Source organism: Argiope bruennichi, chromosome 9 (genome assembly GCF_947563725.1).
Source record: "Argiope bruennichi chromosome 9, qqArgBrue1.1, whole genome shotgun sequence".
Lineage (NCBI taxonomy): Eukaryota > Metazoa > Arthropoda > Arachnida > Araneae > Araneidae > Argiope > Argiope bruennichi.
In genome coordinates this window covers 52,898,163-52,914,936 of record NC_079159.1, presented here as the reverse complement: position 1 = coordinate 52,914,936, position 16,774 = coordinate 52,898,163, and the positions used below count along the sequence as shown (strand labels likewise).

Genomic DNA, 16,774 nt, shown 5'->3' with positions numbered 1-16,774 from the left:
CCAGCATATTATTATACAGAATTATTGAAATAAAAACTATTTAAACTAGCAAAGAATAATTTAAAAATAATTGTTATTTAATTCAGACTATTTTAATATCTGGAAAACAACCATCTTCGGAGGAAAGGATGTTATTCTGTTAAAGATTATTAATGAAAAAGCTGTTTTGGTATGGCTGTAAAAATCAAAATTTATATTATTAAGATATTTTACTTAACTCCTTAACAGTGGAATCCGAGCGTTACTCATGCATTAAATTACCATATTTTTGAAATTATAAATCTAAATTAAATCATTCCAAGATAGTATATTCAGACATGAAAACTGCAAGCAATTCACAAAACTAACTAAAGTATTCGTCTGACCAAGAGCCAAACAGAAACCAAAACATATTACCAAAGGAAAATGATTATCTAATTATAAAACAGAATTAGAGGGTGAAGTCTTGCCTAGCTTTCTCCTGTACTTCCAATTAAATCGTCATCTTCTGAGTGAAAATTGCAGACTTTGGTCATGGTCGTCACAACCACAAGTACTCGTATTTTATTGCTATCCAACTTGGGTACCGAATCAAGCACTATATTGAAGTCACATGTGGGGATTTCACATTCAATCCTCTTTACGCATTTTGTGCCATGGGGCGTGCTTTTCAATATAATGAAATATTACTCGTAGTATTATATATGCTTGTCACTTTCTTTTCAACAGATTGAAACGGAAATTTTATATAGATCTATCATTCACACAAATTTCCTTTTTCTAAGTTGCTGCTTTTTTCAATTAGCGTATTAATTTACATACGGATGCACAGATCAACAGACAGATGCAACTGAGAATTAGAAACAAAACGGCAGAACTATATTATTTCACCATATTTTATTATTCTTGCTGTTTAGATTTTAGTTATCGCATTAACATATATTTCCTATGGATGAATTCCATAGGAAAAATGGTAGAAATCCACGAAATTGTGTTCACAAGCAGTCAACCAGATAGAATAACTAAATGTTTTCTGATAGTCCATATAGAATAACTAAATGTAATTTCTTGAAGATTACGCTTCCTCTTTGTGTACTTCATGTACAAGAAAATAAGAAATAACACATTGAAGAATTAACTTAATCTGTTCATCACTATATTGGATCAACCAGCCGTACAAATTCTATACTGGCTTGAAGTTTTCAATCTAGGAGTGCTGAACGTAAAGTGTGAACATCCTTAGTTATAAATCTTCACATTCTCCAGCACTCGTTTGAAACAGAAACATGTCTACTCGCCAGTACAAAATTTGAACGGCCGGTTAGGCCGGTTTAGTAGTGAAAGGGTTTTAAAAATTCTTGAAAACATTTCTGTTACTAGAAAAGTTTTCGTCTTAATGAAATATAATATTTTTCAACGGTATAAGATGAAATATAATATTCTTCAACGATATAAGATGAAATATAATATTCTTCAACGATATAAGATGAAATATAATATTCTTCAACGGTATAAGATGAAATATAATATTCTTCAACGGTATAAGATGAAATATAATATTCTTCAACGGTATAAGATGAAATATAATATTCTTCAACGGTATAAGATGAAATATAATATTCTTCAACGATATAAGATGCAATATAATATTCTTCAACGGTATAAGATGAAATATAATATTCTTCAACGGTATAAGATGAAATATAATATTCTTCAACGGTATAAGATGAAATATAATATTATTCAACGATATAAGATGAAATATAATATTCTTCAACGGTATAAGATGAAATATAATATTCTTCAACGGTATAAGATAGTTTAAATATAAACTACTATTCTTTCACTTTCATTCTTCCTTGTCTTTTTTTTATTAAATAAAAATTCTGGATTTGATAAAGAGAAAAGTTTTGAAAAAGGATTACTTTAAATTTTTGATACCGTCTTCAATGCAAGAAGTCCAGAAATTTAAAGAACATAAAATATGTTGTACACTTACTTAGTCCACTATACTGTGTCTGAATCTATCCGAACATTCTCTGGAACAAAAAACTACTATCTGTAATTGTGTGAACAATAGTTTTGAACTTAAACGAACTTTTCTTTTCCTTTTTGTTTTCAAAGAGTAAGGCGATGCAATGAGTAGAACTCAGTATCTATAGATTCCAGCATTCCGCCACAATGCCGATGCCGAGGGACTTCATGGCTAGGCGACATATTCTTTTCTCGATTGTATCTTTGGAAAAAATTCTTGAAGTTGTTAAGTTCAGAAGATGCATTAACTGAGACAGAAGAAGTATATCAAAATAGAATCTTAGGTATTGGGAGAAAAAAATAAAAAAAGCAAATGATGGAAATTTCACTTAACTAACGGTTACATTTCAAGATCACAGAATGAAAATTTTTAGTTATTTGGGAAATCGTATAGGGAAGGTTTAATGCCCGAAATGGTATTTTGGTTAATATTTTGTTTGTTTTTTAAATTAAATTCTTAACAATTTCATAAATGAAGTACCCAAAACTGCCATTCAAGCTATACATGCTGCTGTATCCATAGGCCCGGATATCCTTCTGAAATACTGTTTGTCCTTCCTTAAGACGATTGATTTAACATTCTTAGTTATTCAGTTTGAATGACTGACTTTAATTGGAAGGAAGCAAATATTTTCTTACAACTCACAAAAGAAGCACAGGGGGTTTATTTGCTATTCTCTTTCCTAATTAAGTTCGTAAGAATATTATGAATATCATTTTTTGTGTATCAACCTTTTATCTGTGCATGCATTTAATAATTCCGTTATTTATTAATGTGAAAAACGTTATTAATTATTTACTAGCCGCCTTTGGCGACCAGCCGGTTCGCCAATCTTAGTGTTCGTTAAAATTTTAATAATTAAATATTTTATGCAATTCCAACTTCTTCAGCAAAATATTTTATTCTTCAGCAAAATATTTTAAAACTTCAAATTTTGATAGTCATATAATTCACTCATAATATTATAAAGGCCTTCAGTCATAACGTGATATGTATCTCTCTAATTTTCTGTTACCCCTCGTAGAATTTATGCTTTAAATTAAAGTGTAAAGGATTAATCTGCAATTAATATAACAATATTTTTTACTGAAACAAAGCATTTTTTTAATAATATGATTACTGATAATAGAGTCACTGAGCGTTTAAACTTTATGGGCACTAAAGAATATCTTTCTTAATTTATGTAATATCTCAAGCATTTGTCAACAAAATTTTCTCAGATTCATCATGAATGGATCGATTCATTAACAATGTTTCATTTTAAATGCATCAAACACTCAGAAAATAAAATGAATCGTTTAAAATAATCTGTCGAAAACAGGTTTAAAAAAACTACTTAAAGAACGATGTACTTAAAACTATAAGCATATATAAAAAATATATATATAACTAACATAAATACAATTTAATTACAAAAGCATGCAACTAACCTAAAAATAATTTAAATCATTGTAAACAGGTTAAAAAAAACTACTTAAAAAACGATGTACTTAAAACTATAAGCATATACAAAAAATATATAACATAAATACAATTTACTTACAAAAGCATACAACTAACGTAAAAGTAATTTAAATCGTCCGTTGATAATGGTTGCCATGCCAACGATCAGAACACAGTGCGCATGCGTGAATTTTCTTCGCCTTTTACGTAACGCAAATGCGTGAATTTTTCTACGCCAGTTGGGGTAACGCTATGAAGATTAGACATTTTTAATTTCCTTTATTCTGTGCTATTTTAATTCAAAAGTACTTCAGAATGAATCTGAAACATGGATTAATTAACAATGTTTAATTTTAAATGCATAAAACATTAAGAAAATAAACAGAATCGTTTGAAATAATCCGCCGAAAAATCTTAACCCTAGCCTCATTACTGTTGGGAGAAAAAAAGAACTAAAGCCTAAATCATTTGGCGTTGGGGAAAATTGAAGATTTTTTTGGCGGAAAAGTTGGCGGTGGGGAAAATGGAAGATTTTTTTGGCGGGAAAGTTAGTTTTTAATTAATAATTGACTACCCCTAACATTTAGGGGGATGAAAAATAGATGTTGGCCGATTCTCATAGATACCGGATAAGCACAAAAAATTTCATCAAAATCGGTCAAGCCGTTTCGGAGGAGTATGGCAACGAAAACTGTGACACGAGAATTTTATATATTAGATTGAACGTTGTTTACTTGTGTAAAACAGTTATAAATAACATTTTGTAAAGCGTTTTTTTTATCTAAAACAATAATAAATAACATTGTTTAAAATGTAATTTATTATTGTGTAAAAAATAATGCATTTATTTTAAATATTTCTGTATGACAAATTATCGAAATTAGTATTTCGAATTATATACTTCTAAACTTCTTCTTAACTCTGACAGAAATAAAATGTCCTCAAATAAAGAACTTTTACTTTCTTTTTTAATAATCAAATTTATAAAAATTCCTTTGATTTAAAGAACAAAAATATTAAGCGATAATTGAAGTGAGAAATTTTTCTTGCCTATTTGACAATTAAAATTTGGGAATGAGGAAAATAATATCATTAGATTCCATATTGATCTTAATTTAAAAATTTTAGCAAATTCTTTTTTCTAAAAAAAAGAGCGGTAAAATATATAGATAAGCATAAGTCGTGGAACAAAATATTTTCTCAACCTTAGAAACTATACAAAACTGAACAATTCTTCTTTAAACAGTCGAATTTCTTTTTTTTTTTTCTTTTGGATAAAATGAAAAAACCCAGATGAATATGCTCGAATTCCGACGGTTGATCCGGAATTCTGATGCTCCCTTCAACGTAAAGAATTCCAGAAAATCAGAGGTTACGGTGAATCTTCTGTTGGGGGCTTTTTGTAATCTTGTAGTGTTGCGTCCGAATTTTTCTCAACAAACTCTGACACATGAGACTTAGATACTTGAAAGAATAGGAAGTAATTTTTGTGCTGGTTTATTTCAAACGCATCAGGAAGTAATATATCGTATTGAGAACTTTGAGGCTGCATTCAATAATAATGTTTTAATTCGCAACTCATATAATGCTTTATATACAATTTACAAAATAATAAAAATATTAATAATCTCTTCCTCCTTTTCCGTCTTATCTTTACTTTGGTGAGATCAAAATCAATTGACGCTTGCGCAGAAGCACGCATGATTTCAGTATAATAAAACAAACAATAAAAGTAAATAAACATAAAATGGATCAGATAATTAACACTATTTTTAAATCTATATGTACTATAATAAGATAGAAAGTGTCAGTGCATCAATGCAGATTAAAAATTAATCAACTTTTTAAAATTTTAAAGAGAATTCTAATACATTAAAAATTAATCAACTTTTTAAAATTTTAAAAAGAATTCTAATACATTAAAAATTAATCAACTTTTTAAAATTTTAAAGAGAATTCTAATACATTAAAAATTAATCAACTTTTTAAAATTTTAAAGAGAATTCTAATACATTAAAAATTAATCAACTTTTTAAAATTTTAAAGAGAATTCTAATACATTAAAAATTACTCAAAATTTTGTCATTATTTTACAGCAATTTCCAAAAACGTTTTACTTTATAAATGATATTTGCGTCATTTAAAAATTCAGCATACATTTAATGACTTTAATTTGTTTGTTATATATATAGCTATCTATACTTATATAAAGCTCAATGTGTGTGTGTGTGTGTGTGTGTGTGTGTGTGTGTTGGTGCTCTACATAAGTCAGATCGTTCGACCTACAGCTACCAAATTTGGCGCATGCATAACTTGGAGGTCGGGAATGTGCACCTGGGGTCACTTTTTTTGAATTTTTAATTAGAATTTTAATTATTAATTAAAAACTAACTTTCCTAACTCTTATTATTAAAAAATGCTTTGTTTCAGTAAAAAAATATTATTATATTAATTGCAGATTAATCATTTCCACTTTAATTTAAAGCATAAATTCTACGGGAGCTAACAGTAAATTAGAGAGATACATATTACGTTATGACTGAAGGCCTTTATAATATTATGAATGAATTATATGACTATCAAAATTTGAAGTTTTGAAATATTTTAATGCAGAAGCTATTAAAGTAGTAATTACATAAAATATTTGATTATTAAAATTTTAACGAGCATTAAGATTGACAAACCAGCTGGTCGCCAAAGGCGGCTAGTAATTTTAATAAAGCTCAATGTATGTGTGTGCGTGTTGGCGCTCTACAGGCTAAACCGTTCAACCTACAAGTACCAAATTTGGCATATGTATACCTTAGAGGTTGGATATGGGCACCTTGGCGCGATTTTTTTTTGAATTTTTAATTACAATTTTAAGTAATTAAAAATTAATCGAAAAATCGGCGTTTTTTCGCTATAACAAAATATTACAGCACAAAATTAATTTTTCATCATTCATTTTTCAACAATTTATTTCGCAAAAAATAAAAACAAACTTTAAGCTGCATGAGCAAGTTGCATGTTAATGGAAAAAAAAAATAACTTTTATCAATGCGTTGCCATCATATTGACAAAATTTCATATTAAAAAATAAATTAACTATCATTCCAAATTAAACATACAACAGTGTATTTTTCAGCTTGTGTCTGTATAAAATGAAATAAATATGAAACATTATATTTTTTTGAAAAGTAAATGCAAGGAAACGTTTTCTAAGATCTTTTACAATACCTATATTACTAATTCAATTAAACAGTTGTATTTAAGGCAAATATAGTTTAATATGTACAATATATTTACTCTAATCGGAGCCCATCAATTTGTAATCCTTTAGTAATAGACATACATCTGCTAGCAAATGGTCCAAATGAAATAAATAACTATATATTATTAAATTGAGTCAATAAATGCTGATGAATTGCGAATTTTTAATTTTTATATATTTCCTCTGCTCTGTGAATCATATTTAACAAAAATACTCTTGAGATGTTAATATTTTAAATAAAAAGAGTTGTAATCCAATCAACTAAATCAATCCTTAAAGCTGACCGATTTATGAAAATTTCAATATCACTATTTTATAAAATCGAGTGATTTTAGATCACTTCATTAATCGTCTTAAAGAAGTCAATAATCGCCCATTTTTTCTCAAAACTGATTGGCCTAGATTATGAAAACGTTGATTGTTCTAATATTTAAATATTCAAAACTTAATAAATCAGTCAAATTTGAAAGTAAAAGATTGAAATGTTAATCTATTTAAAGAACTTACTAAAATTTAAACTTCATAGTTTTTATAAACTAAAATTATATATATATATAAACTGAAAAAAGATAAATATTATTATCGACAGTGTTTATATCCTTTTAAAAAATAAAATAAAAACAGAAATTTTAATTGAATTTGTGAAATTTTTTGTAAAAAATTCTTTTAAAATCTTTTAAATATATAATAATTTAACGTATTAACGTAATAATATATAATAATTTAACGTCTTTTAAATAATTCTTTGACATATTATAAATTATGAAAATCATTCTGTAGTACACATAAGAATTCAATGCCGAAGGAATCTGCTTTCAATTCTCATATTCTTTTAAGGACATGCTCTCATATTTTCTCCTAAAAGACATGCTTAGATTCACTAAAAAACGTTAATTGCAGTTTCATCATTTCCATTTTAATTTAAAATGGAATTTTAAAGACATTAATAAAAAATTAGAGTGAGATGCGTAGTACAATGAACAGAACAGCTTAAGGTCCATATAATAGTATAAGTGAATAATATGACTATCCATATTTGAAGCTTAAAAAAATAATTTTGCTGAAAAACATTTTATGAGAACAAGGCACATAATTATATATATATATATATATATATATATATATATATATATATATAGAGAGAGAGAGAGAGAGAGAGAGAGCGAGAGAAAAAAAGAATTTTACAATCTTTTAAATATTTTTTCTGGTCTTCTCTGTAATATATCTTATTGTTGCACTGAAATTAAATATTTTTTTACTTTTTCTTCATTATGGCACTTTTCTTTTTTTGATGATATAATTTTTTTCTGTTTTTGTAACCTGATAAAAAAAAGAATCGGTTTACTATCCGCACAATTTATATCAGAAATAATAAAATGGTGTTACTTTACTTCAAAAACCGACATGCAGTTAAAAAATTTATAATCCGAATAATTATATTTTTAAAGTTACTTTTATTTCATAAAATTCGACTCCGTTAAGAAAGGTCATTTACTCCATAAAGGTTTATTTACTCCATAAAGGTTCATTTACTCCGTAAGCATTTTGTTTGAGGCCATTAAAATAAAATGCCATAAATGTTTGTTTCAGTATGATATTTAAAAGATTTTTTTAAAGGAGTCATGAAAGTTAAAGTTGTGCATAAAACGTTTAGTTGAAAATAAATGCAACTGATATTCCCAAATGAATAAACTGATCTCCCATAGCGGCTGGTGTTAAAATAAATATAGAAATTTACGTGAAACGGTAAATCATAGACTGCTTTTGAAGATGGCCAAGAAATATTTGTAGAAAAAGCACATTTGACCAATATTATCATTAAATATCTTTAATAAGTAATTTTCAGATATTAGTTCAACCATTAGTTTTAATACTTAATAAAGCAAATAAAATCTATATTGATCAACTAGTATTCTACTGATATGGAGGAGATTTCGATCGGTTTATTAAAAATCCATATAGGCTGGATATCTGTAAATAAGGTAAATTATACCATTTAAAATATTTTTTTTTTTACCAAAAATCAGTCATATTCTATTTTGCCGCTTCTTAGTACTGTAATTAGTAAATACTTGTCTTGTATTGTTATAGATGTTTTAAAATTTTATTACAGAAAAAAAAGAGTTCAACTATAAAAGCCTATCTCTACATTATTCTAATATTTATATAAAAAAAAAAAACCAAACTAGGAAAATCATTCGTGATAAATTCAATTCAAATATTAGTAAAAGCTAAATAAGATTAATTACATTTTTAAACAATTAAATCCTTATTTGGAATGGGAACTGCAATTTATATTCTTTTCTTATTTTCTCAACAACTTTTAAAAAGAAAAGAACGCATTCGCGGAAACTTTCTTCCTGTTCCATTGAAGAAGATAAATAGCAACCCACTTGAATAAGTAATATGCCTTGATAAATTATCATTTTTCACTAAACCTTTTTGGTAATAAGATTATATCCTTTATCTTGACCATAAATCAGGAGGCAATAAAATGAAAAATTAATGAAGCTTTGAAAAATGGTTCTGAATATATCTTGAGTTCAATCTTCTTAAAATTCTCTAAATAAAATGCGACGGAAATATTCTCAAATTTTCTTTATCGAAATATTCAACAGTATATATTCTTACTCGGTTTCAGGTAATGAACTGAAAGCTAAATTTATGTGCACTTTGTTTTAGGGCAGACTCGAATAATTTAAAAAAATAATTTATATTTCTCACTGAGTATTTTAAATCTGAATTATTTTGCTAAATCTTATACTTACTATGTATTAGCCCCATTTGGTAACCCACTAGATACTAGGAATATTATCTGGTTCATTTTAATTAAATCTCGTATTCATAGCTTTATGTTCATTATCCCCACTGCATTCATCAAAATGGGGCAGATATTAAATTTGTGTTAATTTAATAGCCTTACACTACTCTGCTTAGTTTATATTTGAATTTCGTTAACTGAATCAAGTCCCATGACATCATTCTGTCTTTTACAATATAACTGTATAGGTAATAATTTATCTTATGATTTTTATTCATCTTCCACGGTATTGGAACTTTTATTGAGTATGTGACTCCTCTTACAAAAACTTCGTAATTTTAAAACCGATCTTTTCTACCATAGCTTTCAACAGCGAGAAAAAAAAAATCAGGATAGAATATTTGATGAAGCAATAAAAACGGTTTAATATCATTGCAATAACTATTGTTATGGTTAAAATTTCATGATATTTAACAGTTACATAGTTAAACTTTTACATAAAACAACTTTTAAAAAGTGCCAAAATTCAAAAATAAATTGCAATATTTACATTAATATTAATAAGAAGAATGTATTTTCAAATATAAAATGGTATAAAAATGTTTCTATATAATAATATTTCTGTATTAGTTAATGTCGCTTTGGAAGCAGCACTAAAGTTGTTTTCGAACGGTTTTTGCAATTTCATACCCAATCACATGAGAGGATGATACACGAGTTGACATTCTCTCTACAAACTTCCACCCCAGATCATAGGACGGATTAATATTTCGGAAATCGAACGTGACTTCCGAAAAAGTGAAAGTCACAGTTAATTTTAAATAATCTTAAATTCTATTTTAAATTTTAAAAACAGTTATCCATGATGCGCAATCTTCCTCTTCCTTATAATTTACCAAATTTGGTAGCTGTAGGTCAAATGATCTATCAACAAGCCAAATACACAAATTTGTCTTTAGTAATGTTAGATAAGAGCATCCTATGAATCATGGAATAAGTAAAGAATATCCTATCAAAAATATTTTGTAAATTTTTGAAATATTACGAGCTTTTGTTCATTGTTTTAGATGTCATGAGCTTTCTTATGAAATAAAAAAAATGGATAAATTGGAATAGAGATTATGTTTGAGGAACAGTTTCTTTGACTTTGTTTTAACACTTTAATCGATAAGTGAGGTTAGTGTATACAAGAAATATATTCATTCGTTTGAGGTGCATTAATTCTGTGTGATTAACTTGAAATATTTTGCTTTTTTCATCTTTACTCCAGCGACTGTTTCTGCTCAACATTTAAGTGTATAATAACAGATATAAGAACAAATATAAATGTTTCTTATATCTTTTATTAATGTATTTTGCTACCTGCTGAGTCATTTGATGACGAATCACTGAATTCGATCTCGTATTCTTCCTCAAAATGCAGATTTTGGTTATTGACTTCATCGGATAGTATATCCTCTCTTAATTCTGCAAAGTTGTTTTACCTTTTCGAAATAACACATATTTCTTTAAAAATATATGTAACATATTTTGGTTGAAGAAAAATGCAGGTTTGAAGATATAGACAAGACGTTGTTATATTTTTAATTTCTTTTTATTCTCTCTCTTCTCTCCCGGGAGACAAACATGATTATTTTACAAGACGCAGTGCGGCACAAATACAAAAGTAAAGCAGAGGCAAAAAAGGGACGAACAGATGATCACTAGCCTTATATAACATAGGATTTCCGGCCACGTGCCGAGGGAATGACCTTTGACACCTTTTCAAGGGTACCGAAGTATCACTTTCATTTGAAACGTAGTTTCTGATGGCGCATTATTTTTTACAGAGGAATTAACTAAACCGAAAGTGGAATTGGATCACAAAATAAGAGAATATTTTACTATGGTCTAAATTAAGAGTTAGTTATCATTACATTTATATATATATAAATAAATGGTGAACTAAAATGTTGGCATCAGCAAATTTCATAGCATATTAATTTAGTCTTTACAGTGCTGCTAACAAAAAAAAAAAATTGCGAATAAACAAGGACAGACACGTTTATATTGTGAATCACATTTTTTCAGGTGGCTACTTCTCTGTTTCGATTTAAGACGACACGCACGACACATTTGCCTTACACTCAAAAATATTATTTTTGACAAATTTTTAAAAAAACAATTTTATCAATAATTATTATTTCAGATTTTTTTTTCTGATTTTGCATGCACAATGAGTGCTATTATTTCCATGATCTCGCGAATCCAAACAAGTTTTATTTTATTAGATTGATCAACCTGTTAAACACGTGGCGCTGTAAAGTGGTTTCATGCAGCATATTCAGTTTAGAATCTCCCCTCTTGAATAATAGCAACCCTTTTTCGTATTGCAAAAACTCACCATTTGCTGTGATACTTTGGTACTTCTTAGAAATTTAATCTATAAAAAGAATTTAACACATTATTTACCTTTGACGAGTATTATCTATTTATAGAAAAAAAAAGCATCTGATAAATAGTTTTCCAGCTACTAAACAGGTTATGAGTAATCAATTTACATAACATTATCTCGAAGTTTGCAGACATTTCTGTAAAGCGGTCAATAAACAAGCCTTTAAATTACGTTATCGGACTCCTATCTTAATAACTAGCCTCTCTCAAGGATTTCATCGATATTCTTTAAGAAAATAACCGCTGTTTTATAATTATCGATGATTCTTTGGAACATTGTACTAAATGGTTATAATTTAAGATCTCACAGTTTTCTTATCGTTTTCAGTTTTATCGGTAGAATGTTTATCTGTTGTGAATTATTTTTGGTTATTGTTAGCTTGTGTTAGAAAGTTGTAGGGCGTTTATTGATCGAGACTTATTGTGTCTGTAAAATGTTCAAATATTGGATGAAGCATGTTTGTTTTCTAAAATGTGCTTTTTTTTCCTGTTCATCAAGCATAAATTATTTTGCATAAGGTAAATGAAAACTTAACGGACGAAATGTGTTCAAATGCAATATTCATTACCCGATCGTTCGTAAACTCTCATCGATTTCTATATATTTTTATAAAAATCTGTTTAATTCATTCTAGAGACACAAAAACTAAAAATAAACAACGAATAGCATAATTGTTTGGAATATTTTGTCAAAAAATTTAGAAGCATATAAAAATATCACTTGCCTTTTGAAATATGTTTTGTTTAATTTATCACTTATGAACGATTTTCCGTATAATGGACATAATCTATTCAAATCTGAAGTTCTTTAGCCGTATTGTTCATTATCTGAACACAGATTCATCATAGAGTTTCAGGAAAATCTATCTAATTTTTTCTGGAGACGTAAAAAAGAAAAAGAAAAAAATAATAATAATAGAATTTCTTACAATATTTCGTTCAAAAGCTTTAGGAGTTTATATAAATATTGTTTGTTTCCTGAAATATGATTGATCATTTATAAGCTGTTTTGCATATGATGAATATTTTAACAGTCATTATTTATTGGAAAAATGATGTTCGTTATATGAAATGTTCGTTAACTGCTTATAGATTTACCATATATTTTTATGGAATCTAGTTAATTTATTCCGGTATCGGAAAAAAAATTAATAGAAGAATTAAATCTTAAAACGTTTCTTAAAAAATTTCAAGAATATATATGTATATCTTGTTTATCTTTAGAATTCATTATATACCATTCACCAATTATAAAGGGTTTTTCATAAAGTGGAGTAATTTAATGGATATCATATACAAATACAATATTTGTCACAGGAAATAATTTTTAATTGACCATTGATTTAACATAGATTTGTATGGAAATATGGTTAATTCATCTCAAAGAAACAAGAAATAAAAAAATAGCAGAATTTCTCTTAATTTTTGTTTAAAACATTTCAGGAATTTGTTTAAATATTTTTTGTCTTCTAAAATTAGTTCTCATTCATCATTTATAAACGGTTTTGGATAAGGTCTATTATAAGTTAGCGACTATAAACTACTTGAATACGAAGTACATTACACGCATTTTTCATTATAACTTATCATAGAGTTACCATAGAATTATATGGGAATTCTGCTTCTATTAATATATCTGCCAAAAAATAAATAATAAAAGAATTATTTATAATGTTTTGTTTAAAATCCGACAGTTCATAGTAATCTTTTTTTTTCTTCTTTTTTTTGTGAAATTAACTTTGTTTTATTGATAGTTTATAAATGGTGTTGGATAAAGTCGATGATAAATTAACGAACATAATCGATTGAAATATGATGTTCGGTACACGCATTGGGTATTTACTGATTATAGATTTGCCATAGATCTGTATAGATTCTGATGAAGCAAGAGGTGAAAAATAAATTATATAATTTCCTATAATATTATATTAAAAATCCGGGAATTTCCTTAAACATTCTTTGTTCCATTCATCAATTACAAACTGTATGTATTAATGATACTTTAATGGGCATTATATATTCTAAGACGATGAAAATAACCATATGGGTATTTTTTTAGTGATTACTGATGATCCATAAACTTCTAGTCGAAATTCCGGAATTAATTCATTCTGGGGATCCAAAAAGTTAAGAACAATGAATAGAATAATTTCTTACAATGATTCTTTAGGAATGTATCTGATACATGTAGATTTCCTGAAGATTATTTCATATTTCATTCATTTAATATTCATGATTTTGCTTATGTGGGTAGTAATCAATTAATGAACATTATATAATAAAATATGTTTGTGGAATGAAATGTTCATTAACTGACTACCGTTCAATAAATTTCCAATAAAATCAAAGAATTAATAAGTATTTGCATTATATATATAAAAAAAACTTGTTAGTTGAAAGAACTGTTCATTAACTAACTAAAGTTCAATAGGCTTTCAATAAAACCTAAGAATAACCAAATGTGTTAATTTTTTGATGAAATCTCTATATATCTTATTAATCGTAGAGATTCCTTCTGTTTTGTATTTTATTCATTTCATATAGACAGTTTGACTTAAGATGAATGATTGGTTAATGAACGCATTGCGTTAGTAAATGGTATACGTTATCCGATTTGTTTATTAAATAAGCATCGGATTAAAATAAACTGTTATGATAAATGGGTTCATTCATCTTTTTTGATGAAATCTCTATATATCTTATTAATCGTCGAGATTCCTTCTGTTTTGTATTTTATTCATTTCATATAGACAATTTGACTTAAGATGAATGATTGGTTAATGAACGCATTGCGTTAGTAAATGGTATACGTTATCCGATTTGTTTATTAAATAAGCATCGATTTAAAATAAACTGTTATGATAAATGGGTTCATTCATCTTGAAAGTAACATAAATTTCATAAAAAGATCTCATGATTGCTTAAAAGATTTTCTTAATTAAAAATAAATTTTAAATTTATTTCATCAAAAAGTTCAGAGCTTTCTTTGTATTTACATATTTGAGATTTTATAAAAGAAAGAAAAGCTCGTAAGAAAACATTGAAATTATGGTATATAATTAACATAAAATATCTGAGTTTAAAAAGAATATATCATTGATTCTCATTAATAAATTATTTATTACATAATACATGTTTTTTTTATTTCAAAAAGTTATTTATTGGTGCTTTAATAAAAATTAATTTATATTTAGAGCTATCTAACACTATATATTTTTATATTATAGGACTTACCTTCAGCGAAGTATCTGGTGGAGAACTCGGTCTCAGAATCTTCGGAGCCATTATATGTTCCATACTTGTCAGCACAACTTTGATTGGAAACATTTTAGTTCTTGTTGTAGTCACTAAATTTCGACGTCTACGGTCCATAACCAATCTCTTGCTCGCCAGTCTTGCAACTGCAGACATAACAGTGGCATCTCTAGTAATGCCCTTCTCCATTATATATGACCTTGATCGTCAGTGGAGATTCGGACCCATTGCCTGTCACCTCTGGATATCTTGTGATGTAATGTGCTGCACGGCTTCAATACTTCATCTATGTTTTATTGCCCTGGATCGATTTTGGGCCATCACAAAGCCATTTCGTTACCGCTCGCTCGTTTCCAGGAAACGCATTGGCTTCGTTATTGCCTTTGTGTGGATGTGCAGTGCTGCAATCTCCTTCATACCTATTTTCCTTGGCTGGTACAGTGACCATCCCGTGAGCATATTTGATCCAAGCACTCAGTGTTCCCTGACTGTGAATCACATCTATGCCACAGTATCTTCCCTGACGTCTTTCTACTTACCTTTGCCAATCATGTTCTATGTGTATTTCAGAATTTTAATGGTGGCTGAGCATCAAGCCAGAGAAATAAAGCAATTAGAGATATCTCTTCAAGGAGCTGGAACCCATGGAATGAGGAGAAGTTTAAGAAGGCGATCTAAGCAAGTTGTAACGGATACCAAAGCCATCAGGACACTAGGTATCGTAATGGGTGTGTTTTGTGTATGTTGGTTGCCATTTTTCCTTATGTATGTCATCCTGGCTTACTGTACACACTGTTCTCTGAGTTATGAAATCCGTAGCGCTATCACGTGGCTTGGATATTTCAATTCCTCATTCAATCCTTGCATTTATGCTTTCTTAAATAGAGACTTCAAAGAAGCATTCCGCGTAGTTTTATGCTGCAAACACCATAATGGAGGAATAGATGAGACAAGCACTGGTGGTGGCAAGAACCACCTGCGAATGGACAGACTCAATGTGGAAGCCATCACACCAGAAGCGAGGACACCTTGTCTCAGTCCCCAAATCGATCACGTCTCCTGGCCATCTGGCGAAGTAGTCTACGACCAAAACCACCAGCAATCCTCCACTTTACTAACTGTGCCAGGCGCTAGAAATCACACAAACGAGCACTTCCTTTGAATGTTTCTTCAATATCTTCCTTATGCCCATCTCCGTGATTTCCAGAGCTTGCTAATCCTTAAGTGTATATTTATTGTATAAAATGCAGAGCTCATCAGATGTTTCCCATCAAACCAGATATTTGTGGCATTCCAGAAACTGTCCTTTCTTTACCAGTAAGCAAATATGAGGGAATTAAAGAAATTCCAGTCTCATAATCAACTTGTATCATGTGTTGTTAAAATTGCGCTCAGCTTATTCATTGTATTGTAAACTTTATCACCAAAATAACTTTATGTGTTTCCCTTTTTGACTCTAAATGTTTACTATGTTGAACATAACTTGTTATTCAACTGACTGTTTATTTAAAATGTACAGTAACAAGAATGAATGATGAATAAGAGTATGAGTGTAAGATTTTTACGATATGCGAGGTGCAAAGAATGGTTTGTGTGCCCTGTCTTATACATTTAC

At 28.4% G+C, this 16,774-nt stretch overlaps 1 protein-coding gene across 1 annotated transcript in view; it reads left to right on the top strand.

Annotated features, from left to right (window-relative positions):
* The window catches only part of LOC129984946 (beta-2 adrenergic receptor-like), a 191,693-nt gene extending 175,372 nt beyond the window's left edge, over positions 1-16,321 (top strand). The window contains exon 2 of the mRNA XM_056094889.1: positions 15,132-16,321. Coding sequence (XP_055950864.1) covers positions 15,132-16,321 — 1,190 coding nt within the window. The remainder of the gene's footprint in view (positions 1-15,131) is intronic.
* Positions 16,322-16,774: the final 453 nt, after the last annotated feature.